This window comes from Dendrobates tinctorius, unplaced genomic scaffold (genome assembly GCF_039654945.1).
Source record: "Dendrobates tinctorius isolate UK_male_01 unplaced genomic scaffold, ASM3965494v1 ptg000216l, whole genome shotgun sequence".
NCBI classification, from domain to species: Eukaryota; Metazoa; Chordata; class Amphibia; order Anura; family Dendrobatidae; genus Dendrobates; species Dendrobates tinctorius.
The window spans coordinates 3,711,112-3,738,839 of NW_027361883.1; the positions used below are offsets into that span (position 1 = coordinate 3,711,112).

General features: G+C 46.0%; 1 protein-coding gene across 1 annotated transcript in view; it reads right to left on the bottom strand.

Annotated features, from left to right (window-relative positions):
- DYSF (dysferlin) overlaps positions 1 to 27,728 on the bottom strand; it is a 320,393-nt gene that overhangs the window by 233,342 nt on the left and 59,323 nt on the right. Inside the window, exons 7-17 of the mRNA XM_073555076.1 lie at positions 23,951 to 24,079; positions 22,050 to 22,112; positions 19,858 to 19,908; positions 18,882 to 18,912; positions 16,725 to 16,840; positions 13,784 to 13,910; positions 12,717 to 12,820; positions 12,092 to 12,160; positions 10,557 to 10,600; positions 8,692 to 8,774; positions 6,874 to 6,909 (exon numbers count right to left, since the gene is read on the bottom strand). Of these exons, the coding sequence (XP_073411177.1) occupies positions 6,874 to 6,909; positions 8,692 to 8,774; positions 10,557 to 10,600; positions 12,092 to 12,160; positions 12,717 to 12,820; positions 13,784 to 13,910; positions 16,725 to 16,840; positions 18,882 to 18,912; positions 19,858 to 19,908; positions 22,050 to 22,112; positions 23,951 to 24,079 (853 nt within the window). The remainder of the gene's footprint in view (positions 1 to 6,873; positions 6,910 to 8,691; positions 8,775 to 10,556; positions 10,601 to 12,091; positions 12,161 to 12,716; positions 12,821 to 13,783; positions 13,911 to 16,724; positions 16,841 to 18,881; positions 18,913 to 19,857; positions 19,909 to 22,049; positions 22,113 to 23,950; positions 24,080 to 27,728) is intronic.

The following is a 27,728-nucleotide window of genomic DNA, read 5'->3' on the forward strand; positions in this document are numbered from 1 at the left end:
TACCCCGAGTGTCAGTGTCATTATCCTGTTCCCCGAGTGTCAGTATCATTATCCTGTACCCCGAGTGTCAGCATCATTATCCTGTACCCCCAGTGTCAGTGTCATTATCCTGTACCCCGAGTGTCAGTGTCACTATCCTGTACCCCGAGTGTCAGTGTCATTATCCTATACCCCGAGTGTCAGTGTCACTATCCTGTACCCCCAGGGTCAGTGTCATTATCCTGTACCCCCAGTGTCAGGGTCATTATCCTGTACCCCGAGTGTCAGGGTCATTATCCTGTACCCCGAGTGTCAGTGTCATTATCCAGTACCCCCAGTGTCAGTGTCTTTATCCTGTACCCCGAGTGTCAGTGTCACTATCCTGTACCCCGAGTGTCAGTGTCACTATCCTGTACCCCGAGTGTCAGTGTCATTATCCTGTACCCCGAGTGTCAGTGTCATTATCCTGTACCCCGAGTGTCAGTGTCACTATCCTGTACCCCCAGTGTCAGGGTCATTATCCTGTACCCCCAGTGTCAGGGTCATTATCCTGTACCCCCAGTGTCAGGGTCATTATCCTGTACCCCCAGTGTCAGGGTCATTATCCTGTACCCCCAGTGTCAGGGTCATTATCCTGTACCCCCAGTGTCAGTATCACTATCCTGTACCCCGAGTGTGAGTATCATTATCCTGTACCCCGAGTGTCAGTGTCACTATCCTGTACCCCCAGGGTCAGTATCACTATCCTGTACCCCCAGGGTCAGTATCATTATCCTGTACCCCCAGGGTCAGTATCATTATCCTGTACCCCCAGTGTCAGTATCACTATCCTGTACCCCCAGTGTCAGTATCACTATCCTGTACCCCCAGTGTCAGTATCACTATCATGTACCCCGAGTGTCAGTGTCACTATCCTATACCCCCAGTGTCAATGTCACTATCCTATACCCCCAGTGTCAGTATCACTATCCTGTACCCCGAGTGTCACTATCCTGTACCCCCAGTGTCAGTGTCACTATCCTGTACCCCCAGTGTCAGTATCACTATCCTGTACCCCGAGTGTCACTATCCTGTACCCCCAGTGTCAGTGTCACTATCCTGTACCCCCAGTGTCAGTGTCACTATCCTGTACCCCCAGTGTCAGTGTCACTATCCTGTACCCCCAGTGTCAGCGTCATTATCCTGTACCCCGAGTGTCAGTATCACTATCCTGTACCCCCAGGGTCAGTATCACTATCCTGTACCCCCAGGGTCAGTATCATTATCCTGTACCCCCAGGGTCAGTATCATTATCCTGTACCCCCAGTGTCAGTATCACTATCCTGTACCCCCAGTGTCAGTATCACTATCCTGTACCCCCAGTGTCAGTATCACTATCATGTACCCCGAGTGTCAGTGTCACTATCCTATACCCCCAGTGTCAATGTCACTATCCTATACCCCCAGTGTCAGTGTCATTATCCTGTACCCCCAGTGTCAGTGTCACTATCCTGTACCCCCAGTGTCAGTGTCACTATCCTATACCCCCAGTGTCAATGTCACTATCCTGTACCCCCAGTGTCAGCGTCATTATCCTGTACCCCGAGTGTCAGTATCACTATCCTGTACCCCCAGTGTCAGTATCATTATCCTGTACCCCCAGTGTCAGTATCACTATCCTGTACCCCGAGTGTCAGTGTCATTATCCTGTACCCCCAGTGTCAGGGTCATTATCCTGTACCCCCAGTGTCAGTGTCATTATCCTGTACCCCGAGTGTCAGTGTCACTATCCTGTACCCCGAGTGTCAGTGTCATTATCCTGTACCCCGAGTGTCAGTGTCACTATCCTGTACCCCGAGTGTCAGGGTCATTATCCTGTACCCCCAGTGTCAGGGTCATTATCCTGTACCCCCAGTGTCAGGGTCATTATCCTGTACCCCCAGTGTCAGGGTCATTATCCTGTACCCCCAGTGTCAGTATCACTATCCTGTACCCAGAGTGTCAGTATCATTATCCTGTACCCCGAGTGTCAGTGTCACTATCCTGTACCCCCAGGGTCAGTATCACTATCCTGTACCCCCAGTGTCAGTATCACTATCCTGTACCCCGAGTGTCACTATCCTGTACCCCCAGTGTCAGTGTCACTATCCTATACCCCCAGTGTCAATGTCACTATCCTGTACCCCCAGTGTCAGCGTCATTATCCTGTACCCCGAGTGTCAGTATCACTATCCTGTACCCCCAGTGTCAGTATCATTATCCTGTACCCCCAGTGTCAGTATCACTATCCTGTACCCCCAGGGTCAGTATCATTATCCTGTACCCCCAGTGTCAGTATCACTATCCTGTACCCCCAGGGTCAGTATCACTATCCTGTACCCCCAGTGTCAGTATCACTATCCTGTACCCCGAGTGTCAGTGTCACTATCCTGTACCCCCAGTGTCAGTGTCATTATTCTGTACCCCGAGTGTCAGTATCACTATCCTGTACCCCCAGTGTCAGTGTCACTATCCTATACCCCCAGTGTCAGTATCACTATCCTGTACCCCGAGTGTCAGTATCACTATCCTGTACCCCCAGTGTCAGTATCACTATCCTGTACCCCCAGTGTCAATGTCACTATCCTGTACCCCCAGTGTCAGCGTCATTATTCTGTACCCCGAGTGTCTGTATCACTATCCTGTACCCCCAGTGTCAGTGTCACTATCCTATACCCCCAGTGTCAGTATCACTATCCTGTATCCCCAGTGTCAGTATCACTATCCTGTACCCCCAGTGTCAGTAGCACTATCCTGTACCCCGAGTGTCAGTATCACTATCCTGTACCCCGAGTGTCAATGTCACTATCCTGTACCCCCAGTGTCAGTATCACTATCCTGTACCCCCAGTGTCAGCGTCATTATCCTGTACCCCGAGTGTCAGTATCACTATCCTGTACCCCCAGTGTCAGTATCATTATCCTGTACCCCCAGTGTCAGTGTCATTATCCTGTACCCCGAGTGTCAGGGTCATTATCCTGTACCCCCAGTGTCAGTGTCATTATCCTGTACCCCCAGTGTCAGTGTCATTATCCTGTACCCCCAGTGTCAGTGTCATTATCCTGTACCCCGAGTGTCAGTGTCACTATCCTGTACCCCGAGTGTCAGTGTCACTATCCTGTACCCCGAGTGTCAGTGTCACTATCACTATCCTGTACCCCCAGGGTCAGTGTCATTATCCTGTACCCCCAGGGTCAGTGTCATTATCCTGTACCCCCAGTGTCAGGGTCATTATCCTGTACCCCCAGTGTCAGGGTCATTATCCTGTACCCCGAGTGTCAGTGTCATTATCCTGTACCCCCAGTGTCAGTGTCATTATCCTGTACCCCGAGTGTCAGTGTCACTATCCTGTACCCCGAGTGTCAGTGTCATTATCCTGTACCCCGAGTGTCAGTGTCACTATCCTGTACCCCGAGTGTCAGGGTCATTATCCTGTACCCCCAGTGTCAGGGTCATTATCCTGTACCCCCAGTGTCAGGGTCATTATCCTGTACCCCCAGTGTCAGTATCACTATCCTGTACCCAGAGTGTCAGTATCATTATCCTGTACCCCGAGTGTCAGTGTCACTATCCTGTACCCCCAGGGTCAGTATCACTATCCTGTACCCCCAGTGTCAGTATCACTATCCTGTACCCCGAGTGTCACTATCCTGTACCCCCAGTGTCAGTGTCACTATCCTATACCCCCAGTGTCAATGTCACTATCCTGTACCCCCAGTGTCAGCGTCATTATCCTGTACCCCGAGTGTCAGTATCACTATCCTGTACCCCCAGTGTCAGTATCATTATCCTGTACCCCCAGTGTCAGTATCATTATCCTGTACCCCCAGTGTCAGTATCACTATCCTGTACCCCCAGGGTCAGTATCACTATCCTGTACCCCCAGTGTCAGTGTCACTATCCTATACCCCCAGTGTCAATGTCACTATCCTGTACCCCCAGTGTCAGCGTCATTATTCTGTACCCCGAGTGTCAGTATCACTATCCTGTACCCCCAGTGTCAGTATCACTATCCTGTACCCCGAGTGTCAGTATCACTATCCTGTACCCCCAGTGTCAGTATCACTATCCTGTACCCCGAGTGTCAGTGTCATTATCCTGTACCCCGAGTGTCAGTATCATTATCCTGTACCCCGAGTGTCAGTATCACTATCCTGTACCCCCAGTGTCAGTATCACTATCCTGTACCCCCAGTGTCAGTATCACTATCCTGTACCCCGAGTGTCAGTGTCACTATCCTGTACCCCGAGTGTCAGTGTCATTATCCTGTACCCCGAGTGTCAGTGTCACTATCCTGTACCCCGAGTGTCAGTGTCATTATCCTGTACCCCGAGTGTCAGTGTCACTATCCTGTACCCCGAGTGTCAGTGTCATTATCCTGTACCCCGAGTGTCAGTGTCATTATCCTGTACCCCCAGTGTCAGTGTCACTATCCTGTACCCCGAGTGTCAGTGTCACTATCCTGTACCCCCAGTGTCAGTGTCACTATCCTGTACCCCGAGTGTCAGTGTCACTATCCTGTACCTTACCACTGCAGACTGTGTGTAAAAACAACTTGTCTTGATCCATAATAATGACGGAGGGCAGGAGCAGCACATAGTGGTCAGGCAGAGCTGCGTCTGCTGCAGGAAAGTCTCCTCCAATAATACTGTAGAAACGACTCCTGCTGGATTATTAGCGTCTTATATCGTCACCTCTCAATAGCCGCACACACCGTGACCGCCCTGAGATTACAGACGGGACCCCAGCCGCCGTCAGGATGTGGACCCCGAGCAGTGCAGCAGACTGGTGATGTGTGTCGCAGTGACAGCGCCATACCGCAGTGCACAAGCCTCACCCTGCGTGCCCGGTGCTACGGCGTTGTATCCCGTCCTACGCTCCACTCACATTTTATACAATTTTTAAAAAATATATTTTATTAAAACTTTTTAAAAAAAAACTTTGTTACATTAATTACTTGTGTATTATTATTATTATTATTACTACATTATTATTATACATTTTTATTTCCTTTTATTACTGACCTACATAAAGTTTCTAGCAGTGTTTTTTGTTTTGTACTTTTTTATTTTATAAATCTTTTTTATATATTTTATGACAAACATTAACAACTTTTTTTATTATTATTAGAATTAATAAGAAGAAAATATAATAAAAGTGTTTATTGTATTTTTGTAATTTAGAAGTTAGTTCTATTTCAGGATTGTCACTATATTTTTTCTTTCACTTCTTTCATTATTGACCTGTATAATATTGTCTATCTATATAGAGGTGTTTTTTTTTTTTTCCATTTTATACAACTTTTTTTTAAAAATAATAGGTCATAGATGTAATTGTAAACTCTGTAAATCCACATCAGCGACAGATTTCTGGCCCTTGCTTTCCTATGTCAGAGAGCCGCAGACTGCTGTGATCTCCTTTTCTCTATTGGATTTTTTACTGTGGTTGTCCTGAAGAAGGCGTTGTATACTTCGAAACGCGTTGACAAATAAACCACTTACACTCGGACTGGCGTCTTTCATCTTTGCCACCTGGTAGCACGGATTTAACCCATTTGTTTCCACATTACCTGCACTTTCATCCTTTCATGGGTCTGCAGCAGCCTAAGTGTTACCAGTGGTTGCATGCACACAGCCCGACCAGGTGAGCACCATTAGACCAATTCTTTTGGCATTTTACTCTGATAAGACCCTATTTTTGCTTTGTGCCTTTCCAGTCTTCTTTTATGTTAACATATATGCCATGTTTCCCCATCTATGGAAAGCTAAACTCCTAATAGGAAACATGAAATTATTATCTCCCACCTGGGACCTCCAGGGGAGAAGATATCCTGAAAGTTGGAGATCTGTTAATTTTTGGGAGCCTTCTTTTGCTATTCCTTTTTACTTTATGTAATTGGATATGCCGTACTGTTTTGCCCATTTAGTAACATCTTTGCACATTTTTATAAACACGGCCTACTTTTCTGATTAAATACTTAAATTTAATAGCTCTGTTCCTCTTGCTCTATAAACAGCACCCTGAACCCATACGCTACCTGTATCGGTGGTCCTGGCACAATGGGAATTACCTTTTTTTGCTTTGTTTTTCATTTGATACTTTTTTTTATATATTTTACATAAAAAAAATTATTTTTTATTATTTTTATAATTAATATATTTTTTAAACTTTTTATTATTTTAATTACATTATTATTTTATTGTTTTACTGCTTTCATCAATGTCCCACATAAAATATATAGATTTAGCTGCATAGGGAGTGAGATAGTCATACATTTTATTATATATAAAAATTTTAGTTAATTTTTGTACATTTTTTAAATATATTAATATTATTTAATTTTTGTACATTTTTAAGTTTTTTTTGTCCCCCCAAAAATTTAACGTTAAAATGTAATTTACTGTAAATAGTAATTGTAATGAATTCTATTAAATAATAATATTACCATTATTATTATTTCATAGCATTATGCTGACTGCATATGTAGAAACACTCAAGCATCTAATGGGGCAGATACTAGAGGTACACACATAGGACAGTCCTGGTGACCTTTGCGAGGTCCTAGGATGTTAATCCCAGCGACCATCACTATTAATCGTGCTGTACCGAGTGTTTAAACTGCTGGGCAGCTCCGCGTGGGCGGGGCTTTGGTGTGATTGACAGCTCTGTGCTATGCCTCAGTCCTATGTAGGGCGATCACTGATCATAACCAATAAATTCTGGAGAACCAATGTAAACTGCAGAACTTTGGAGGTACGTGGGTTCACCGGGACCACCGTACAGCTCAGCTACTGAGGCCGATCCTTTCAGTCACACAGGATATGATTGGTAAGAGAATTATTGACCAGAAGGTAAAGAACATCTCATAGGACGTACAGTTAGGAACCGCAGACGCCTTTCCCGTGGTCTCATCTGAAGCACAAAGAAACAGGTCTTGGTTAGAGACGATGTAAACGACACAACGTGAATGGAGGTTATTAATCAGTCCGTTATATTACATGGCGGATTAGAATCAATGCCAACAGATGAGCCGGATCAATGTATGAAAGAGTTAATCAATTAACGCAAAAGAATGACAGGCATTAGCCACTCACAACATGGGGCCCCTGGATGAGAAGGGCCACCGGCTCTAAACTAACGCTTCCTAACATAGCAACGCAGCATTTACTTGCAGCCACCACTAGGGGGAGCTCAGTACACAGGAATGGTGGATGTAGAAAGTCCTATTAGCTGAGCTCCCCCTAGTGGTGGCTGTAGGCAGGCAGTTTCTTTATATGTAAAGGGAAGCAGTGGATGTGTGTAGGGGAATTGTTCATATATTTAGGACTTTTTTTTAGTGTAAATTCACATAAATTGTAGAGTTTAGAGCTCAATTATAATGGACTAGTTCCACCTTTTCTAAACAAAGTCAGGTAAAGCTACTCGATACTGACAACATTTATATTAGGTAAAAAATAAACCTGTGATTCCGACCTTAGCACAATTTGGCTTTTACTAAAATTAATTTTGTAATCAGTCAGATGGTGGCGCTATCGTATTGGTTTCAATGGAAAAAAAATACTAAGCACGGTGGTAGAAAGTGGTACTGCAAGTAAAAAAAAAGTTGACCATAAATAACTTATTTTTTTCTTTTCTTCAGTTTTGGTTTTTATTTTTATAAAATCTCATATCTCAGGAATGGAGAGCAGCAGGATCAAAAGGAAACCGACGTCGGATTCAGGAAAACAGCGGCATTTTCACCAAGTAACAAAATGATTATATTTCTGACCACTGACAGGTAATCTTTAAAGTGAAGTGTGTCCATAAATAACCAATATATTACCGATGCATGAATTTACTAGAGACAGGTAATATAATTGTTACATGGGACGAGGGATCTGATCGCTGCTTTATTGGTGTAGATTAATATGAGCGCTCTGCTGATGGTAAAAGATTGATATGTTTCATGGATAAATTTGCCACGGTGGTGGCGCTGTTGTATTGGTTCCTATGGAAAGATTAGCTGCTGGCTCGGTGGTGGAAAGTGGTACTGCATGCATACAATAATGTGCAGAGAATGGTGACACCAAACAAGCTGGAAAACATGCAATCGCCCTGCCGAATCCGAATGCCCAACGTGCTCTATCAGCATTACTGATTCATTTCAATTTAACTAAACTTTTATCTTATCTATGACTCAGATTGCTGCTTTACCCCCATGCTTTACACTCCAGCTCTGCTCATTCAGATTGGAGCTATAGAGATGATACAGTTAATTCTTGACCAGGACTCTAGTGTAATTTGCCTATAGGAATATCCTTCCCTTCCCACCTCTGCCTGCCGGACATCTGGACCCATAGATACGAGATTTCCCCATACCCCAATTACAGTCCTTATTGGGGACCCTGGGGAATTGGGGTCCTGCACCTCTGGGGCTCCTTGTCCCAAGTCTATATGCAGTAAGCTTCCCCTAGTGGCGGCTGCTGGCAGCTCATATAACGGTAATAAAGGGGAGATCTATGTAAGAAAACCGGCGCTATGGAGATAAATGTGCAGCTTCCGATATGGAGGCAGTCAGCATGCAGGTAGCACCATTAGAAAATGACTGGCTCCCTGCCTCAGCTATTTTTTGCGCTCTTTTCATGTGGTCAGTATGTGGTGCAGGTAAAGCGGGAGGCCGGGGGCACCGACATGCCAGGAAGAGGCGGCACTTACCTTCTAGCTCCCCCCCAGGAGCGGAGATCTTGGACATGCTCAGGTACGTGGTGCCGATAATGTCATTATGAGTGAGCCGGTCCCTGCGAGAGAAGGCGAACAAAGATCAGGACCCCACAATGTATGGGGTGGGAGAAAAACAGGGGGGTTAAATCCCAGCTGTGAGGCGAGGGGGACGATCTGAGACCCCCAAACTTGGTGGCACCACCCTGCGGTGGTCCTTCATGTTGTGTCCTTTGTAGCTCTACATAGAGAGGTGAGTGACGTCCTGGTCCTTCATGGACACAATGTCCGCGGCCCCATGAGCCAGAGGGACACAACGCTTGGTCACCTATGACATGATGTAAATGGTTTTCGCGTTTGTTATTGGTGCTTTCGTGGGTTAAAATAAAATGTTGCCCCAAGTCTCAGTCTGCCATCTTCTCTTCTTCATTCCTGCTGTAGACTCTGTTCTGAATCCGCATCCTGTTCCCAGTTCCAGACTTTTCCTCACCCTATTTTCTGTTATCCCTCACACTACAAGAACAATATGACGGTAGAGAAAAGTGAGCTAGGACCAGAGGGCAGTCAGAACGATGTCCGAAGCAGCAGGACAGCCAGCCATACACAGGAGTTACACCGACTCTACATCAGCAAACAAGACAGAATTTTGTAATCATGTTGTCATGGATGGTTTGATTTTTCTCTTCAGAATCTATTTTGCATTCCCTCCACTGTCTTCGCACACCTCGTATACATAGTCTGTGTTTTCCCTCTCCCGGCAGATTGTTGTTTTTCTTCTCTTGATACAGTACAATATGTGATCTTCCCTCCCTGAACACTTGGAAGCTTTCTCCCCTCTCCATGCTCTGATCCCCTACGTACATCCTGCTGCCTCTCCCTGCTGATATCAACAACATTATTAAGTAGCAATGGAAAGAGCAGAAAAAGCTGACACCCACTAGAATAGTGTATTTATGGATGTACGTCAGGAACAGCAGATTAACCAGCTATGTGAAAGCGTTACAGACGCTACAACAGCCAAGTGAAAGGAATTTTATAATAAAGACCACTTAGGAAATTGATTAATTTTGCATTTAGGAAGCAAAAAAAAAGAAAATTCCTATTCTAAAAATGCTATTGTTTGCATCTGCTGGGGAAAACATTCAGCAATGCCCAAGTGGCGAGCCTGATAGGGTACATCAGGGGCAATGCTGGCACCGTCTGCTACAGATCACATCATGAATGGTGGAGAATCCAGAAGCTTCTTGGCTCCGAAAAGGCGACTAACACCTAACTTCTAGGCTATCACCTTCCATAAATGGCCGACCAATAAGAGGCGTTATTGAAGGCAAAAAAGCTATAAAAGAAAAGCAGTACAGAATCCGAGATGAATTAAGGCAAAGTGCAAATTAAGAGACTTCTCGAAAGTTCCTGGAGGTTTCTGCAGAACTTTGGAGCAGAATCTCGCACCTTAAAAACAGACAGACGGCATAATCTCGTGGTCCAGCACGTAGAGCAACTGTCCGACGCACCGTGCCCGGCTGGCATAAGTATCACAGGCTGGAAAACAAGTGTGGGCGACCGCTGACAAAGGAGACTGATGGTGTGAGACGGGCAGGAAAGCTGGGGGAGGGGAGATAAGGGAGACCCCCGTGGTGCGTCAGTTCACACTATGCAGGATGCAGCAGTCTGATATTGCCCGGTGGTCTCTAAGCCAATGCAATGAAACCTGAATTTGCCAAAGACCTTTAGCAAGGTCCTAAATTAGTCCTATAGAGAACAAGTAATATTGCAATAAAAGGCTGCAATGTATGAAGAAAATCCACTAAGATGAAAAATGTCCTGAAAGTGCCACCCGCCGGGACCATGCGGCGGTCACTCACCAATCTGTCAGCCGGATCCTCATCTTCTCGCACATGGACGGGAACTAGAATGGAAACATCAGACAGTGACAATCTGTAGGTACAGCGGGGGCCTGCGCGGGAGGAGTAAGCGGGGGTGTGACCAGCGTCAGCCAATCAGATTAGAGCTGAGATCTGATTCTGGATCTCACAACCCAGACCCAATATACTGGCGGTCCGGAAGACTCTAGATATGGCCATTTATCAGTCTGCAGTGTAGTGGTAGGAAGAGGACTATAAAGTACCAAGGGGGCTTCAGTGGATTCTATCCTCTACAGAAATCAGCAGAGGCACCGCAAATCGTAAGGGTTCTCCACCAAAAAACTACCCCAGTATTTGCCCATGGGAGAGGAGCAGCCGCCTATTGAGAGCGGAGACATTACAGTGTGAGCACACTGCATGTGTTGGCGCTGTGGATTGCATCTAGGCACCCTAGAAAGTTCTCTGGTGAGGACATTGCACAATGGAAAGGACATGACTGGGAACACACAGACTTAGATATTTCTGGGTCGCTGGGTCTGAGAGTTTTATAGGGCCATCTGTGGGGGCACGCCAACTGGGCCATCTATGGGGGCACTCCAACTGGGCCATCTATGCGGGCACTCCAACTGGGCCATCTATGGGGGCACTCCAACTGGGCCATCTATGGGGGCACTCCAACCGGGCCATCTATGGGGGCACTCCAACCGGGCCATCTATGGGGGCACTCCAACCGGGCCATCTATGGGGGCACTCCAACCGGGCCATCTATGGGGGCACTCCAACCGGGCCATCTATGGGGGCACTCCAACCGGGCCATCTATGGGGGCACTCCAACCGGGCCATCTATGGGGGCACTCCAACCGGGCCATCTATGGGGGCACTCCAACCGGGCCATCTGTGGGGGCACGCCAACCGGGCCATCTGTGGGGGCACGCCAACTGGGCCATCTATGGGGGCACTCCAACTGGGCCATCTATGGGGGCACTCCAACCGGGCCATCTATGGGGGCACTCCAACCGGGCCATCTATGGGGGCACTCCAACCGGGCCATCTATGGGGGCACTCCAACCGGGCCATCTATGGGGGCACTCCAACCGGGCCATCTATGGGGGGCACTCCAACCGGGCCATCTATGGGGGCACTCCAACCGGGCCATCTATGGGGGCACTCCAACCGGGCCATCTATGGGGGCACTCCAACCGGGCCATCTATGGGGGCACTCCAACCGGGCCATCTATGGGGGCAACCCAGCCGGACCATCTATGGGGGCAACCCAGCCGGGCCATCTATGGGGCAACCCAGCCGGGCCATCTATGGGGCAACCCAGCCGGGCCATCTATGGGGCAACCCAGCCGGGTCATGTATGGGGCACCCCAGCCGGGCCATCTATTGGGCACCCCAGCTGTCACCCATAGTTGTATATTTGTGTAGCTATATATACAGTTAAATATCAGTCATTTTAGGGGTCTGGTCTGATAATGTCTTATGATTATGATACAGATAGATCACTACTTTGCCCCATAGTTGGCACTCACCCTGATGGGTAATGTGATGCTTTGGTTCCACTGAGGATTGGCGTTCTTTTCCAGAATCTTACTGTACGTCTGCAATGTAAAAATTAAAGGCAAGTTACCCTGACATAATTAATGGAAATATATAGATCTGTATACAGCAGCTGTAGCTATAGATCTGCGTGCGTGTCTGCTGAGAAGTCCTGCTTTACTGCATAATAGAAAACACTTTGGTTGTTTTCCATGTTTCTTGGGAATAGATGTAATAGATATAGCCGATTATCATATTTAATGATTTTTAAGACAAAGACGACTGAATTATTTAAAGAAATATTCTAGGCAAAAGTGATTTACTGGGTTATATCCATTGCTTGGCTTTAGGGGGCAGTGCATGACACAAGGATGCAAAGAACTGTGAAGAGACTGGCCATGGGTATCCATTTCACCTTGAATCAGTCACTATATTTATTGTAATTAATAAAATATATGTTTGAAAGAAAACTATTTTACTAGCGGCACTGCCAGGTTCTTACAAAGGAAAGAAAACAAACTAAGTATCCTAAGTGCCCATGGGTGCAATGTTTGATGCTTCTATAAAAACATGATGCTACAATCACAGATAATCCAGCACAGGTCACAAGTCACTTACCATCTTCCCAGCAAAACTGATTTCTACAAAAGGATCCACCAGGTTTTTCTTGTTGCTGTCGATCCCGAAGATTTGCTTGACGTTGTCCAGAACGGCGTCATCCACTGATAAAGGAGAGAACAGAGAGTGGATCACGAGCCATGGAAAGTGGACGAAGTGTAAGGCTGAGGCCAAGATGCGAGATGTTCTTCCTCCATTCCGGCAGAGCGCACGTCATGACGAGTTTTGCACCTTGATACCTCCAAATTTGCCGATCACAGACCTCAGATTGACCTCACATGTAGGACTGAAGGAAAAGAGGAAGACTGGAACAACAAAGCTCAGCGCAGAGGATCAGGGAGCCGGGCCAGCAGTGGGGAGAGAAGCGGAGTACGTTATATTTTTTATTTTAATCCTTTGCCGGATTTATAGAATCCAAAAAATATCAACAGTCTGTCAACCATTAATTTTGTGTTTGAGAGAATCGAATCCCAAAATTTAAGCGAGACTGACATTTTCAGGGAAATTCATAGCGCTCTGTTCGTGATATAGGGCCCAGACCTTTGTATATCTAATACACAGCTCAAAATCTCCTGCTTTCCACAGTCACAGAAAAAAAATTATACAATGTTATCTTCCTTCAGCTGCCACTAGGAGGAGCTCTTACATATAGATGTATACAGCACTCTCTGAACTCAATGCCCGCAGTATAAATCTACACTGCCCTCTGGTGGTATCTCAAGACAGAGAGATTTCTATCAATTGACTCCACGTCCCTGAGACCTCCGACACCAGTCAGGAGGGGTTCAGGTTGTAGGACAATGTCCTTACCCCACCGGCTGCAATAATAATGGCATGCAGACAAGTTTACCAAACTGTCCTTAGGAGACCATCATTTCCAGAAGCGGTCATACTGTGATGTTAAAATTGTTTATCAACAGCAAATTCTACACAGTATAACTTTTGCCACGTGGCACCAGGGACTGTCCCAGCTACAAGAGAAACCACTGATCTTGTGTCTCCATTCACCTATTTCTCCTCCATACAAGAGTCACCACCTCTCTTCTGAAGCTTCCACCATGACTTACTCTGTGGCAAATCTTCAGCGCGGAAGACTCTGAGAGTCAGGTGAGCCCCTCGGAGCGCCACCCCCGCAGGACGCAGCAGGTTCCCCTCTATGTCCTCTTTGTCCTCTATCGATTCCTTCTTTTCCGCCTGTAGATGAAGAACAAGACAAATATAGAAGGGAAAACCGTGAGAGAATCGTCACAAATGACATATCTGAGGAGATCAGATTTTGTGTCATTGAGGTGGTTATCTTAGGCTTGCTTCCTATAGTCACGGTGATCTGTTGGGCTTTGTGTTATTTTATTTTGTCATGCCAGATCAATTTAATTCCCTTACATACGGGATGCACAAATTTGTTGTGCGACATTTTTTACATATCAAATAATACATTTTTCTTAGCAATATGCCCCTTTATTATGATACAAGGACTATTTCCCCCAGTGAAAGAAACATATTAATTTGTTGATATTAGGGATTGTTCCCTACACGGCGCGCGGCTCACTTCCTTGTGCTCCCTAGAAACCAGGGGGAGACTGAGTTTTCCAATGAAGATGCATCATTTTGGGTATGCGTTTTTTATAGCTGAGGTACTGTGGCAATGCGCGCTGGCCAATTCCATTATGACCTTCCTACCATATGTCGCCTGTGTTATCAAGACATATTGTGGTATCAAACTAATGGCGTCTGATTCTGCTAATGGTCCACCCTATTGTACTCCCTATGGACAGTGGGATTTTGAGATCTTCAACGGGTACGTTCCTGCCCTTTGTTTGGGCATGCGCAGTTGAGAGCTGCAGCAACGTTAAGCGTTGTGGTCACCATGGGAATTGCGCTTGCAAATTATATGGCGCACTTCCGGCCACACGCTGCCCGCTTATTGCCTTTGGGCATGCGCGAAAGAGCATGGGGACGCGCCTGACAATCATATGGCGCACTTCCGGCCATACGCCGGCTACACGCCGCCCGCTGAATGCCTTTGGACATGCGCAATAGAACGTGGGGGTATGTGTTTGTCAATCATTTCGCGCATTTCCGGCTACATGCCGCCCGCTGATCGCTCTTGGGCATGCGCAATAGAACTGTCAGGAACACCGCACTGCACTTACTCCCTGAGCCAGTGCACATGTCCCTAGTACAAAAAACAGTGCTCAAAGATACCTGTGGAGCGGGGCAGCAGCGGTAACGATGCGTGCTTCAGAGTATCAGGACCTGAAGCACATGACTGCTGGGGGCGTGGCCTAAGCTCCACTGAGCTAGGAGCTGCAGGGAAACTCCTAGAAAGGTAACTACGGGACAAGTTACCAAGGGGCATAGACAGAGACAGAAACCAGTTGAAGCCAGGGTCAAAGCACAAGATAGCAATACAGTACCAAAGGGTTAGACAGAATGGATAGTCAGGACGTAGCAATAGGTCAGAAAACCAGAACGGGCAATGGACAGTACAATAGGGACAAACTGTAACGGAGTAACGATAGCCAAGCCATGAGGTCAGAACCGGAGAAGACAATAGTACCAAAGCGAGAGACGGAGTACAGAGTGAGGGAACAGGCCGGGTCATACACGGGAAGCAAACAAGCAACGCAGAGTACACGCACACCAGGGGTCAGACACACCAGAACAACAGTATAGCTGACAGGGCAGGGAATCCTAGTCTGGGGTGAGTATAAATACCCCTCCCAGATCCAAAGAGAGGCTGGCAAAGGTTAACCCTGTGAGAACAGGACATTAACCATGTCCTAACCATGACAAGAACAGAAAGGATTCCTTATGACGGCTAATTACTATGCAGCGCTTCATATCAGCTGTGAGCTGAGTGCGTTCCAGATGGAGCGCACGCCCGACACTATAGCAATGGCGGTTCATCTGTTTCCTCCATTTTTGATTGACAGATATATCAACCAGTGTAATGTGATGTTCTTTGGTTGATCGAGTGCAAACCTGTCTGCATTCCCAATATGGCACCTATGTTTGGCCCCCTTTTTGAGACTAAAACATAGGGCCCTCTATGATACAAAGGAAGAGACTGCCACTAATTGGTAACCACATCTATATATAGGGGGATTTTGTGGTCAGTTACCACAGAGCATCTAACTATCTACCTCCTGATGATCCTGTTAGGCGAAACGCGTTGAGGTTCTTCTATCCTGCATCAAAAACTTGAGTACCACTTTTTTGCTGTTATCAATAATTTTTGCTTATTTATTCATCAGGTCACATTATGTATTGCCTTCCACAATCTGTTATCTTATCCTATTGTGAAATTATTAGCGATATCAGGGCTCATCTAGGGTGAGCCGCCGTGGAGCGGGGGCGCCATTCCGCTGACCAGTAGGGTGCCAACCTCCGCTGATAGGAAGGTTTACAGACTCAGGGGACAGCCAGTTAGGTACTCATCTGTTTGCACATGTCACTTTATTGTCTTGTCAATTGCACTGTTTTTTGCACTTTTTTCTTCGGTTGCCTACCTAGCAATTATCATAGTGGCAACCCCTATACTCTTTTCCTGGTTAAATGAATGATTGCATGCTGCACTTTTCCAGGGCCATCTAGGAGATTTAGGGTACAGCCGTCGTGGAGCGGGGGCGCCAATCTCGCTACATGTTTAGGGTGCCAACCTCTGCTGCTAGGCAGTTTTGGATATCAGGACCCCCATTTGTAGGGCCCAGTAGGTGACACGGTTATGTGTTTTTCTGTGTGGTAGTTGTGTCTTTTATCTTGACTTTAATAAAGGTTAATTTTTACATCCTATAGTTCTAGTTATGTAGGGCTCCTTGATAATACTTAAATTTTTGACCTTACTGGTTACATATATTACTTTCCAAATATATCTGACACAGCTCACAATTGGTGCCGAAACCCGGGGACAAGACACAAGCTGCAGATCATGGGGTAGTGGAGGATGGGTGATATGGCAGCTTTAATAATTACTTGTTATTAGTAATATAGTGGAGAAATACTGACCGGACACTCGTCACCAGGACCAAGGGCGAACAGGCTGACCTTTAAATAGCCCTTTGCCCCTGCTGAGAAATCCTCGGGGTCAGAAAGCAGCAGCCATTTTCTCAGGAAGGCATGTTCTGCAAGAAAAGCATATGGTGACCTCTTGTCCTGATGTTATAGAGGAATGAAATTGAAAAGGTAAAAGTTAGATGACAACCAGCATAACTGCTATTTCTGTCCCCCTAAGGAAAAATATTTTGCAAAATTTGCCAATTTTGTGCCAGCCATGGCCAACTCAGCCAACTGTTTGAAAAGTGAGCTGAACCTACCGGGAGGCAGTATGACTGAGGGCGACCGCCGGACCCATCAACATTTCTGCTTATATTATGCTATTATGCTACCTCCTGACCTGCATACATTTCTGTCAGTAATATGCTATATGCACAGTATACAGTTATGCTCAAAAGTTTACATACCCAGGCAGAATTTTTGCTTTCTTGGGCTTTTTTCAGAGAATATGAATGGTAACACCCAAACTTTTTCTCCACTCGTGGTTAGTGGTTGGGTGACGCCATTTATTGTCAGACTACTGTGTTTTCTCTTTTTTAAATCATAATGACACCTCAAAACATCCAAATGACCCTGATCAAAAGTTTACATACCCCATTTGTTAATACCGTGTATTACCCCCTCTAACATTAATGACAGCTTGAAGTCTTTTGTGGTAGTTGTGGTTGAGGTCCTTTATTTTCTCAGATGGTAAAGCTGCCCACTCTTCTTGGCAAAAAGCCTTCAGTTCCTGTAAATTCCTGGGCTGTCTAGCATGAACTGTGTGCTTGAGATCGCCCCAGAGTGGCTCAATGATATTGAGGTCAGGAGACCGAGATGGCCACTCCAGAAACTTCACTTTGTTCTGCTGTAGCCAATGACAGATCGACTTGGCTTGTGTTTTGGATCGTTGCCATGTTGGAACGTCCAAGTACGTACCGTGCGCAGCTTCCGGGCTGATGATTGCAAATTTGCCTCCAGTATTTGCTTATAAAGTGCTGCATTCATCTTTCCTTCAATTTTGACCACGTTTCCTGTACCTTTATAGCTCACACATCCCCAAAACATCAGCGATCTGCCTCCGTGCTTTACAGTAGGAATGGGGTTTCTTTCATCATAGGCCTTGTTGACCTCTCTCCAAATATATCGTTTATGGTTGTGGCCAAAAGTTCAATTTTGGTCTCATCACTCCAAATTACCTTGTTCCGGAAGTTTTGAGGCTTGTCTCTTTGCCGTTTTGCGTATTGCAGGTAAGATACTTTGTGGCATTTGCGCACTAATTGCTTTCTTCTGGTGACTCGACCATGCAGCCCATTTTTCTTCAAGTGACTCCTCTTATTGTGCATCTTGGAACATCCACACCGCTAGCTTTCAGAGAGTCCTGTATTTCAGCTGATGTTATGTGTGGGTTTTTCTTTGCATCCCGAACAATTTTCCTGGCAGCTGTGGACGACATTTTTGTTGTTCTTCCTGACCGTGGTTTTGATTTTACAGAGCCCCTGATTTTCCATTTGTTAATCACAGTTTGAATGCTGTGGACTGGCTTTATCATTTCCTTGGATATCTTTGTGTATCCCTTTCCTGTATTATACAGTTAAACCACCTTTTCCCATAGATCTGTTGACAATTCTTTTGCTTTCCCCATAACTCACAATCCAGAAACATCAGCGGCTGGATGAGAGACGCAAGAGTCTGTCTGGATCCCAGAAACTCACTCAGTTTTTATGCACACACACTGATTACAAGCAAACAGGTCACAGGTGATGTTACCTTTAGTAGCCATTCAAACCCATTTGAGGCAACGTCTGTGCATGTCATCAGGCCAAAATCACCGGGGTATGTAAGGTATTGATCAGGGTCATTTGGATGTTTTGGGTTGTCATTATGATTTAAAAAGAGAAAACACAGTGGTCTGACAATAAATGGCTTCACCCAACCACTAACCATGAGTGGAGAAAAAGTTTTGGTGTGATTATTCATATTCTCTGAAAAAAGGCCAAGAAAGCAAAAATTCTGCCGGGGTATGTAAACTTTTGAGCACAACTGTATATACGGTATATAAATATACACATGCATGGTATCTATATTAGGGTCACATGACATATGAGACATTTCGAGAAGAGCACATACTTGTTTCTCCATAAATCATCCCGACATCCATCTGTAGGGAGAAGAGAAGACACAGCAGGAATGATCAGGTATTGATCTGAACGGATATAGAAGAGCAGTCACTAGTTTTATCCTGATTGTTCCGAGTTTTTGGAAATAATTTCTGACAAATGTCCTGATGTAAAGGGGGGGTGGGATTTACATGAACCCTGCTGAGAAATAGGGGCGCTCCTGTCCATTTTTTGGTATTTAATCAGCCAAGAATCAAAATACTAGACATGAGCAAAAAGATTTGTAGGACCCTGGTCCAGTGATCGTCAGTACTCCGTGGTCACCGGTCTGGAGCGATCCTTGTCCTACCTGCCGGATTCCCCGACGTCTCCTCCGATTAGTAGGCTCAATGTGATGTCACCATTGTGGAGCGACGAGGACATGACCGGATACCTGCAGGTAAGAGGACGATCGCAGGGCTCCGCTCCGGGGGCCACAGACTACAGACGACCTCTGGGCCACGTTTTGTCAATGTCCTGAGATAGCCGGTCTGGAGGGTCACTACAAACAGGATCCGGACCAGAGAACACTAGAGTCAGACATTTCACTGATACATTGTAACAAACAATCAGAACAAGGGAGAGATTTGTGCTGAGTTGGTGCAGCAAAGTGCAGCATGGGGGAGAGCTAGGTACCCGGAGTAATGCCTCGCTAAGTGCTCCATTACTAATCATTCCTCCAGTCACATCGCAAGCTGCGGTCACACATCCGCCGGCTGTAAGTGCCCACTTACATCAGACTACGATCAGGTCGATATATTACACCCCCCACAATGAATCTAAAAACATCGAGATCTGATCTAACACTGAATCAGAAGGAACAGGGGAGAGCAGAATTGTGATTGCAGCTCTGGAGGTGACTGGAGTAGAATATGAGATAAAGAACAAACTGAACATTATTTGCATGTTCAAACATGGCAGTCGCAGGTTATAGGACAGAAACTCACCCGAAACTCTCCAATCACAGAATCAGTCCTGAGGGAGCGGGAGTCTAAGACCTGAGATAAGGAGGAGACAACGAGATTAATATGGCATCATCTGTAACATCACACATGGGACTGTGATAAGAGCACTACAAGTCACAGCAGGACAAGAGACCACAGAACGGCAGGCTGCTGAGGTGTATTGTGAGGTTCTGCAGCAGCTGAGGTGTATGATAAGGTTCTGCAGCAGCTGAGGTGTATGAGGAGGTACTGCAGCAGGTGAGATGTATTGTGAGGTTCTGCAGCAGCTGAGGTATATTGTGAGGTTCTGCAGCAGCTGAGATGTATTGTGAGGTTCTGCAGCAGCTGAGGTGTATGATGAGGTTCTGCAGCAGCTGAGGTGTATGAGGAGGTACTGCAGCAGGTGAGATGTATGAGGAGGTTCTGCATCAGCTGAGGTATATTGTGAGGTTCTGCAGCAGCTAAGATGTATTGTGAGGTTCTGCAGCAGCTGAGGTGTATGATGAGGTTCTGCAGCAGCTGAGGTGTATGAGGAGGTTCTGCAGCAGCTGAGGTGTATGAGGAGGTTCTGCATCAGCTGAGGTATATTGTGAGGTTCTGCAGCAGCTGAGGTGTATATGATGAGGTTCTGCAGCAGCTGAGGTGTATGATGAGGGTCTGCAGCAGCTGAGGTGTATGATGAGGTTCTGCAGCAACTGAGATGTATGATGAGGTTCTGCAGCAGTTGAGATGTATTGTGAGGTTCTGCAGCAGCTGAGGTGTATTGTGAGGTTCTGCAGCAACTGAGGTGTATGATGAGGTTCTGCAGCAGCTGAGGTGTATTGTGAGGTTCTGCAGCAACTGAGGTGTATGAGGAGGTTCTGCATCAGCTGAGGTGTATGAGGAGGTTCTGCATCAGCTGAGGTGTATGAGGAGGTTCTGCATCAGCTGAGATGTATTGTGAGGTTCTGCAGCAGCTGAGGTGTATGAGGAGGTTCTGCATCAGCTGAGGTATATTGTGAGGTTCTGCATCAGCTGAGGTATATTGTGAGGTTCTGCAGCAGCTGAGATGTATTGTGAGGTTCTGCAGCAGCTGAGGTGTATGATGAGGTTCTGCAGCAGCTGAGGTGTATGATGAGGTTCTGCATCAGCTGAGGTGTATGAGGAGGTTCTGCATCAGCTGAGGTGTATGAGGAGGTTCTGCATCAGCTGAGATGTATTGTGAGGTTCTGCAGCAGCTGAGGTGTATGAGGAGGTTCTGCATCAGCTGAGGTGTATGAGGAGGTTCTGCATCAGCTGAGATGTATTGTGAGGTTCTGCAGCAGCTGAGGTGTATGATGAGGTTCTGCAGCAACTGAGGTGTATGAGGAGGTTCTGCATCAGCTGAGGTGTATGAGGAGGTTCTGCATCAGCTGAGATGTATTGTGAGGTTCTGCAGCAGCTGAGGTGTATGAGGAGGTTCTGCATCAGCTGAGGTATATTGTGAGGTTCTGCATCAGCTGAGGTATATTGTGAGGTTCTGCAGCAGCTGAGGTATATTGTGAGGTTCTGCAGCAGCTGAGATGTATTGTGAGGTTCTGCAGCAGCTGAGGTGTATGATGAGGTTCTGCAGCAGCTGAGGTGTATGATGAGGTTCTGCAGCAGCTGAGGTGTATGAGGAGGTTCTGCAGCAGCTGAGGTGTATGAGGAGGTTCTGCAGCAGCTGAGGTGTATGAGGAGGTTCTGCAGCAGCTGAGGTGTATATGATGAGGTTCTGCAGCAGCTGAGGTGTATGATGAGGTTCTGCAGCAGCTGAGGTGTATTATGAGGTTCTGCAGCAGCTGAGGTGTATTATGAGGTTCTGCAGCAGCTGAGGAGTATTATGAGGGTCTGCAGCAGCTGAGGTGTATGATGAGGTTCTGCAGCAGCTGAGGTGTATGATGAGGTTCTGCAGCAGCTGAGGTGTATGATGAGGTTCTGCAGCAGCTGAGGTGTATGATGAGGTTCTGCAGCAGCTGAGGTGTATGATGAGGTTCTGCAGCAGCTGAGGAGTATGATGAGGTTCTGCAGCAGCTGAGGTGTATGATGAGGTTCTGCAGCAGCTGAGGTGTATGATGAGGTTCTGCAGCAGCTGAGGTGCCGCTGTAGCAGAAAGTGAAGGAATAGCAGGCTGCCGGAGCCCATGGCTTCTACTACAGGAGGTTAATGCGTCGTTCCCCGGACACTTGAGCACTCACTGTCAGGAACACCGGCTCATCAAACAGCTCCGCCGGAGACTCGAAGAAGTTGAAGAAAAATGTCTAAAATGAAAAAGATACAGAAAAGCGACTTCATAATACATGAAACTGAAGAATCCAGAAGAAGAGCGACCGCCGCAGAGATGATACGTCCACCTCCTCCCCAACCTCGCCACCATTCTTATCCCATCCCTAACCCATCTCTTCAACCTATCGCTAACGTCCGGTACCTTCCCTTCTGCCTTCATACATGCCACAATCACGCCTATCCTTAAAAAGCCAACCCTCGACCCAACCGCTATGTCCAGCTATCCCCCAGTATCACTACTCCTGTTAGTTTCCAAACTCCTGGAGCAGCATGTCCATGCTGACCTTTCCTCCCACCTCTCATCTAACTTGCTCTTTGACAATCTACAATCTGGTTCCTGTCCCCATCATTCCACTGAGACAGCCCTGACCAAAATTACTAATGAGCTACTTACAACCAAAGCTAACGGACAATACTCTATACTTCTGCTTCTAGACCTGTCCTCTGCATTTGACACAGCTTACCACTGCCTCCTACTACAGATCCTCTCCTCTTTGGCATCAAAGGTCTTGCCCTATCCTGGATCTCCTCATACCTTTCCAACCGCACATTCAGCGTCTCCCACTCCCACACTACCTCCTCATCCCACCCTCTCTCTACTGGAGTCCCCCAAGGCTCTGTTTTAGGACCCCTACTCTTCTCAATCTATACACTTGGTCTGGGACAACTCAAAGTCCCATGGATTCCAGTACCACCTTTATGCTGATGACACTCAGATCTACCTCTCTGGCCCAGACGTCACCTCTCTGCTCTCCAGAATCCCGGAGTGTCTATCAGTCATATCCTCCTTCTTCTCCTCTCACTTCCTCAAGTTAAATGTGGACAAATCTAAACTCATCATCTTTCCTCCATGTCACAGATCCTCCTTACCTGATCTATCTATCACAATAATTGAAATCACACTTTCTCCTGTCCCGTAAATCCGCTGCCTCGGAGTAACCCTTGACTCTGCCCTGTCCTTCAAACCACACATCCAAGCTCTCTCCACCTCCTGCCGCCTCCAGCTCAAAAATATTTCCAGAATCTGTCCTTTCCTCAACAGTCACTCTACCAAAATGCATGTACATGCCCTCATCATCTCCCGCCTCGACTACTGCAACATCCTCCTCTGTGGCCTCCCTGCTAACACCCTCGCACCTCTCCAGTCCATCCTTAACTCAGCTGCCCGACTAATTCATCTCTCTCCTCGCTACTCCTCTGCTTCTCCACTCTGCAAATCTCTTCACTGGCTCCCATTCCCTCAGCGTATCCAGTTCAAGTTACTAATACTGACCTACAAGGCCATCTATAACCTGTCTCCTCCATATGTCTCTGAACTAATCTCCCGATACCTTCCCTCACGTAATCTCCGGTCCTCCCAAGACCTCCTCTCCTCCACACTTATTCGCTCCTCACCCAACCGCCTCCAAGACTTCTCCCGAATATCCCTCATCCTCTGGAATTCTTTGCCCCAACACGTCCGACTATCAGCCACATTCGGATCCTTCAGACGGAACCTGAAAACCCATCTGTTCAAGAAAGCCTACAGCCTGCAATGACCCCGCTACCTCCTTCTCTCTCACCACTACCGGAGATATCACCTCAACCAACACCAGAACTGCTGCAACCCACCAACCTACTGTCTCCTTCCCCACCATCCTGTAGCATGTAAGCCCGAAAGGGCAGGGTCCTCTCCCCTCTGTATCAGTCTGTCATTGTTAGTTTGGTTACTATAGATGATAATTGTATTTTGTATGTTACCCCCCTTCTCATGTACAGCACCATGGAACCAATGGCGCTATAGAAATAAATATGGTAATAATAATAATGATACCTCATCAAAGAACGGACTATTGCCCTTCCGTATCCGCGTTCTTTTGGTCTGACCAGCGACCGTCACCTTCACAACAGGTTTAATGTTGATCCCGAGTAACTGACGTCCCTCAATCACCCGAACTCTGATCTAAAGAGACAGCGAGAGAAGACAACAAGACTACAGAGCTGCACTCACTATTCTGCTGGTGCAGTCACTGTGTACATACATTACATTACTGATCCTGAGTTACATCCTGTATTATACCCCAGAGCTGCACTCACTATTCTGCTGGTGCAGTCACTGTGTACATACATTACATTACTGATCCTGAGTTACATCCTGTATTATACTCCAGAGCTGCACTCAGTATTCTGCTGGTGCAGTCACTGTGTACATACATTACATTACTGATCCTGAGTTACATCCTGTATTATACTCCAGAGCTGCACTCACTATTCTGCTGGTGCAGTCACTGTGTACATACATTACATTACTGATCCTGAGTTACATCCTGTATTATACTCCAGAGCTGCACTCAGTATTCTGCTGGTGCAGTCACTGTGTACATACATTACATTACTGATCCTGAGTTACATTCTGTATTATACTCCAGAGCTGCACTCACTATTCTGCTGGTGCAGTCACTGTGTACATACATTACATTACTGATCCTGAGTTACATCCTGTATTATACTCCAGAGCTGCACTCACTATTCTGCTGGTGCAGTCACTGTGTACATACATTACATTACTGATCCTGAGTTACATCCTGTATTATACTACAGAGCTGCACTCACTATTCTGCTGGTGCAGTCACTGTGTACATACATTACATTACTGATCCTGAGTTACATTCTGTATTATACCCCAGAGCTGCACTCACTATTCTGCTGGTGCAGTCACTGTGTACATACATTACATTACTGATCCTAAGTTACATCCTGTATTATACTGCAGAGCTGCACTCACTATTCTGCTGGTGCAGTCACTGTGCACATACATTACATTACTGATCCTGAGTTACATCCTGTATTATACTCCAGAGCTGCACTCACTATTCTGCTGGTGCAGTCACTGTGTACATACATTACATTACTGATCCTGAGTTACATCCTGTATTATACTCCAGAGCTGCACTCACTATTCTGCTGGTGCAGTCACTGTGTACATACATTACATTACTGATCCTGAGTTACATTCTGTATTATACCCCAGAGCTGCACTCACTATTCTGCTGGTGCAGTCACTGTGTACATACATTACATTACTGATCCTAAGTTACATCCTGTATTATACTGCAGAGCTGCACTCACTATTCTGCTGGTGCAGTCACTGTGCACATACATTACATTACTCATCCTGAGTTACATCCTGTATTATACCCCAGAGCTGCACTCACTATTCTGCTGGTGCAGTCACTGTGTACATACATTACATTACTGATCCTAAGTTACATCCTGTATTATACTGCAGAGCTGCACTCACTATTCTGCTGGTGCAGTCACTGTGCACATACATTACATTACTCATCCTGAGTTACATCCTGTATTATACCCCAGAGCTGCACTCACTATTCTGCTGGTGCAGTCACTGTGTACATACATTACATTACTGATCCTAAGTTACATGCTGTATTATACTCCAGAGCTGCACTCACTATTCTGCTGGTGCAGTCACTGTGTAAATACACTACATTACTCATCCTGAGTTACATCCTGTATTATACCCCAGAGCTGCACTCACTATTCTGCTGGTGCAGTCACTGTGTACATACATTACATTACTGATCCTGAGTTACATCCTGTATTATACTCCAGAGCTGCACTCACTATTCTGCTGGTGCAGTCACTGTGTACATACATTACATTACTGATCCTGAGATACATCCTGGATTATACCCCAGAGCTGCACTCACTATTCTGCTGGTGCAGTCACTGTGTACATATATTACATTACTGATCCTGAGATACATCCTGGATTATACTCCAGAGCTGCACTCACTATACTGCTGGTGCAGTCACTGTGTACATACATTACATTACTGATCCTAAGTTACATCCTGTATTATACCCCAGAGCTGCACTCACTATTCTGCAGGTACAGTCACTGTGTACATACATTACATTACTGATCCTAAGTTACATCCTGTATTATACTCCAGAGCTGCACTCACTATTCTGCTGGTGCAGTCACTGTGTAAATACATTACATTACTCATCCTGAGTTACATCCTGTATTATACCCCAGAGCTGCAGTCACTATTCTGCTGGTGCAGTCACTGTGTACATACATTACATTACTGATCCTGAGTTACATCCTGTATTATACTCCAGAGCTGCACTCACTATTCTGCTGGTGCAGTCACTGTGTAAATACATTACATTACTCATCCTGAGTTACATCCTGTATTATACCCCAGAGCTGCACTCACTATTCTGCTGGTGCAGTCACTGTGTACATACATTACATTACTGATCCTGAGTTACATCCTGTATTATACTCCAGAGCTGCACTCACTATTCTGCTGGTGCAGTCACTGTGTACATACATTACATTACTGATCCTGAGATACATCCTGGATTATACCCCAGAGCTGCACTCACTATTCTGCTGGTGCAGTCACTGTGTACATATATTACATTACTGATCCTGAGATACATCCTGGATTATACTCCAGAGCTGCACTCACTATACTGCTGGTGCAGTCACTGTGTACATACATTACATTACTGATCCTAAGTTACATCCTGTATTATACCCCAGAGCTGCACTCACTATTCTGCAGGTACAGTCACTGTGTACATACATTACATTACTGATCCTAAGTTACATCCTGTATTATACTCCAGAGCTGCACTCACTATTCTGCTGGTGCAGTCACTGTGTAAATACATTACATTACTCATCCTGAGTTACATCCTGTATTATACCCCAGAGCTGCACTCACTATTCTGCTGGTGCAGTCACTGTGTACATACATTACTGATCCTGAGTTACATCCTGTATTATACTCCAGAGCTGCACTCACTATTCTGCTGGTGCAGTCACTGTGTACATACATTACATTACTGATCCTGAGATACATCCTGGATTATACCCCAGAGCTGCACTCACTATTCTGCTGGTGCAGTCACTGTGTACATATATTACATTACTGATCCTGAGATACATCCTGGATTATACTCCAGAGCTGCACTCACTATACTGCTGGTGCAGTCACTGTGTACATACATTACATTACTGATCCTAAGTTACATGCTGTATTATACCCCAGAGCTGCACTCACTATTCTGCTGGTGCAGTCACTGTGTACATACATTACATTACTGATCCTAAGTTACATGCTGTATTATACTCCAGAGCTGCACTCACTATTCTGCTGGTGCAGTCACTGTGTAAATACACTACATTACTCATCCTGAGTTACATCCTGTATTATACCCCAGAGCTGCACTCACTATTCTGCTGGTGCAGTCACTGTGTACATACATTACATTACTGATCCTGAGTTACATCCTGTATTATACTCCAGAGCTGCACTCACTATTCTGCTGGTGCAGTCACTGTGTACATACATTACATTACTGATCCTGAGATACATCCTGGATTATACCCCAGAGCTGCACTCACTATTCTGCTGGTGCAGTCACTGTGTACATATATTACATTACTGATCCTGAGATACATCCTGGATTATACTCCAGAGCTGCACTCACTATACTGCTGGTGCAGTCACTGTGTACATACATTACATTACTGATCCTAAGTTACATCCTGTATTATACCCCAGAGCTGC